Here is a 4,748-nt window from a genome sequence, read left to right on the forward strand (position 1 = left end):
TCTTTCCTATATGCCCTTATGACATAAGACAAGATTACCAATGCATCTTACGAGCATGTCGGCTCCTTATGCACTATACTATGATGCAACCTTCTCCATCTTTTTTAAATAATATTATGTAGCTTCATTTGCATTCTCTCTCTCATCTCATATTCTCTCAAAGTCTCCCTTCTTTACCATAGATCCTCACAAAAATGACATAAAAAAGATGCAGGAGCAGATTTTGAAGGATGGCTTCCCAAGCCACAACTCTGGAAAATCAATAAATTTTAGAGATACAGAAGAGGGTAAGAAGTGCTTAAAAGAAGCTTTTAAAAAAGATAAGAACCCCGTCTTTCTCTACATTGACAATGCTCTGCGGGAAGAAGAGCTCAGTGAGCTTTTGCCCGAAGGCTTGGAGGACCTTGGCAAGCATATCAGACTTCTATTAACAACAAGAAACTTGAGTGCCACAAATGTGTTTAAAAAAAAGTTTCGCCAAGAATATCTTGTCGAACCCCTCCAGAATACAGATGCCAAGAAAGTTTTGTGCAAAGATGCTAAGAATCTTGATCGTATCAAAGATGATGTTGACGAGATCTTGAATATTTGCGACGGGGTTCCTCTTGTTCTAAAGATTGTTGGTGCTCATTTGGAAAATCAGGGATTCAAGAAGGACAACTGTAATCAGATACTAAGTGCTTTGAAGAAAGGGGAAGTAATTAAAGAAAAAGACCTCAGCCGATGTATGGTGGATTTTGTATTCAAGACGCTTGAAGAAAGCACCCAAGAAGCGTTTTTGGACATATGCTGTTTCTTTCATCTTTTTCCGCGTACAAGTGTGGAGTATGCTGTTGGATCGATGGAGGTCAAAGCACTTGAAGGCGCAGCATTGATCAAATTTAAGGTGATTCCAGAATACTATGCCCCAATGCAGAAGCATGAGGAGCTCGTGCTTGTTCATGATGTGATCAAAGAAAAGGGGCGAAACATGGCACGATTAAACAGAATTAGAGGCATTAAATCTTTTGAAGCAGCTGTAGCAGAAAAGGTATTCCCAGTTACAGTTAGTACTTTTAAACATTTTGGTGATCGCGCTCTGACGATTTTTGTAATGGCTCTACATTTTGCAGAGGCTCGAGTCCATCAAAGGAATTGATCTCTTTCTCAACAAAGATCATTCTTCTTACGTTCTCGAAAAAGAGCACTTAAATTCAATGAGCAAATCGTTACGATTTTTAAAGTTGGGACCCAAGATCAAGGTCAGCGCTCCAAGTGAGACGACATTTCCGGAATTGAGATATCTTTATTTAAGTGACATTTTTTCTTGTGTACCTTTCCATTCGGAGGCCCTCGAGACATTGGCTGTGTATGTAGGTCATCTCCCGAACGATAATTGCATTTGCAAGGTAAGTCGTTCTATTTCATAGCATTGTATGGTTTATTTGAGTGTCAGATGTCAGAGATTGCATTCACAGTGAAATAACGTTTGCATGCAGTTACCCAGAAGTTTACACAGGATCAATATATTCAAGCCCGACCCGAAATGCATTCGGGAGCAATCAAAGCCGATCAAAATGCCTCCGCATTCTTGTCTAGAAGAATTGTTTGTAAACTCATTATCGATGAAGACGCTCCCAGTGGAACTCCAGAGTTTCAAAGCATTGGAACAACTGGCATGAAATGGAGGAGTTGGCAAAGGTACTAAGTGGACTGCATCGCATGACTACGCTAATTCTGAAGGAATGTCCCTTGACTTGTCTTCCACCGTTACCCAAAACTCTGACGTATTTGGAGTTAGCAAAATGTGACAAATTGGATGCTTGTGACAGAGTGGTAGAACTGAAGGCTCTGCAGTATTTGAATCTGAAGGGATGTACTTCTTTGAAGAAATTGCCTTCGACTTTTGGAGAACTGAGGGCCCTACAAGGTTTAAATCTGGAGGGATGTTCTTCCTTGGAAGAAATAGCTGGATTTAAACGACTTATCGGACTAAAATATTTGAATGCCCGAAACTGTCCGAAATTAAGTCTGTCTTCAGCAACCAGCCCAGCGAGTGACTTGCGAATTAAAAATAAGGAGGAAATGAAGATTGAAGAGAAGCAGCAAACGATGGTAGATTAAAGACATTGGTTTTTCTTGAAAATACATATTTAAATAAGATCACCCTCGAAACAATTAGTTTGCTTTAACATTTTAGTACTATTTTTGAGACATCTATATATTATGTATGTAGTTTTTCTGTTTGGATTCACTACTTAATACATGTTTTTAATGTGGTTTTATCTGATTTTTATGTTCGCATTAATTAATTAATTAGATTTATTTTTTAAAATTTATTTGACTCTCCCAAATATAATTTTGTCAATAAATTGTTTATTTTGTTTTGCAAGGATATCTACATATTCTGATTTTACTTAGTGAATGAGTGAAAATATATTAGTTAAATATGATTTTGATACTATTTTTGAGATAAATATATATTTTGAATGTATTTTTATGTTTGGATTTACTACTTTATATATAAAATTACTAAGGTACATTTATTAGTTAGACATTTTTTATCTATTTGACTATTGCAAATATAATTTTGTTAACAAATAGTTCTTTGTTTTACAAGGATTTTCTATTTCTTTTATATAATGAAGTGAATGAGTGAAAACGTATTAGTTGGATGACTTAGTCAAATATGAATTTTCCAAATTGTAGTTTTCTTTTGAATGATGAAGTGAATGAGTGAAAGTATATTAATTAAATACGATTTTAATACTATATATTAGTTAAATATATTGAATGTGATTTTTCTATCTTGGATTCACTACTTTATATTAAACTTAAAGTTGCATTTACTAGTTAGACATTTTTTATTTATTTGACTTGCAAATATAATTTTGATAACAAATAGTTCTTTGTTTTTTAAGTATATTTTTTTTCTTTTATATAAACAATCATGTGTATTATCCAGTAAATTTATGGTAGAAAATTGGATCTAAGAGATAGGTTTGTGTCTAACTTTAACACACATGCATAGGTTGTGTATTTTTTGACCTATATCAAGGGTGATGTGTGTCAATTTTACCAATCCACTCTACATATCTCCCTAAGTCCCTTATAACTTTAGTTTAGGTCTCAAGATAATAATATTCAATCTCTTTCAATGTATATAGTTTTTACTTGAGACATTTCTACTTGGATTTCTTCTGAAAGAACTTGATATTTCACATAACAAGTTGTAATGTCCTCAATGATGGGTTTCTAAGATTTAGGCTTAGAGGCCTTATCTTCCCTTGATAGAAAACTGGGCTTGGAATGTTTAGAAAAGAAAATAGATATAGTTCTAAGTTTCAGTAAGGGTGGCTCTATAGTTGTCAACATCATAAGTTCTCACTCAGTGAGTTTATTATCTAGGGGAAATTGTGTTACTATTCGTTTTGTGAAGAATTTGTGCTAATATATTTGGCATCATAGAAAACTTTCTTTCTGTGTAAGCCTTGATGTTATTGGACTTCTCTTCTTTATATCATTCTATTTTTAAATAATTTTTGTAAGAAAATTTTGGATTATCAAACTTCTATAAGAATGCTCTTATTTTCTAATATTTATTTGAAGATACATACTATCCCTATCATTAGAATGCATAATTTTTTTGCATAAAAAATTTAACCTTACAAGAAAGAATAGGTTCATTGGAAAACTAGCTCTAATACTGATATTATCTTCTTAAAAAACAATTATGCAATTTTGACTATAAATTAATTTTAAATAATTTTCAATATTTTGATTAGATAAGAATGGGAACGAGCCCAGACCTATTAAAAAATTTCCATTAAGGAAAATGGAACTAATCTCACCAAGAGTAAAATTAGTGAAAAACAATAAAACAAAGAGTCTATAGAGAAGAATTGAAAAAAAAAAACATAGGAAAACCCAACAAGGGACCACCATATTGATTACTATTAGTAAGGAAATTCGGTCCTTTAACTATTTTCCATTCCTTTGCACCAAGTTTAGTTGTTCCTCAAAAGAGACATGCTTAGGGCCTGAATACTTGGAAAATACATTGACTTGGATTGGGGAATTAGGAAAGTTCATCATATATTTATGCTTTTTGTGATCTTGAAGCAAGATTCTATTGTGAGGCATAAGAACCACTTCCTCCTCCAATTTTATTTTCCTTTTCCTTCTGATATTCCAACTTCTATTGCAATACTTGTATAGTGAGAATTGTTCTCTTCAAAAAGTCCATGTAGTACTAAACCGACTCTTTGATAATTCTCATGGGGACCTCCTAGTTTTGTTTTAGCTTAGCCACTTTAGCTTTGGGTTGGATTTTTGAGTTGGGTTTTTCTTGATATTTTTTATTTCCTTTAGAATAACTCACCATCTCTCAAATGTTTTAACCATTTCTTTAGTTTTATCTCAGGCCATATAATCTATTTCTTCATTTGGCCATTCTTGAGATTCCTCAAATATCATTTTTTCTAACATTTGGATTTTTAATTTAGCCTTGTTGATTTGTTCCATATTCCGTTTAGAAAGGATCTATATGAGTGTTGAAGGCACAATAGTTTAATCTATTAAGGATCATCTATGGTCCTATTGAGTGGATTGGAGAATGATGTTTCCCTAATTTTATCCTTATATGGTGTTGCATGAAAACATGACAATGAGTTAGTGTCCATTCATCGTGGTAGATTTGTCCAACAATTACCGAGTCTTCTATTGATACCTCCTTTCTTATGCAATGTGAGATTGTTATTGTTGTCTTA

The 4,748-nt window shown here is 33.3% G+C and overlaps 1 protein-coding gene across 1 annotated transcript; it reads left to right on the forward strand.

The window, feature by feature from the left end:
- Positions 1-208: 208 nt before the first annotated feature.
- On the forward strand, positions 209-2,103 carry LOC131034395 (probable disease resistance protein RPP1). Its single transcript, XM_059218833.1, has 4 exons — positions 209-1,030; positions 1,113-1,388; positions 1,487-1,680; positions 1,812-2,103. Exons 1-4 carry the CDS (start codon positions 209-211, stop codon positions 2,101-2,103), a joined length of 1,584 nt encoding a protein of 527 aa, XP_059074816.1.
- Positions 2,104-4,748: the final 2,645 nt, after the last annotated feature.

This window comes from Cryptomeria japonica, chromosome 4 (assembly GCF_030272615.1).
Source record: "Cryptomeria japonica chromosome 4, Sugi_1.0, whole genome shotgun sequence".
Taxonomy (NCBI): domain Eukaryota; kingdom Viridiplantae; phylum Streptophyta; class Pinopsida; order Cupressales; family Cupressaceae; genus Cryptomeria; species Cryptomeria japonica.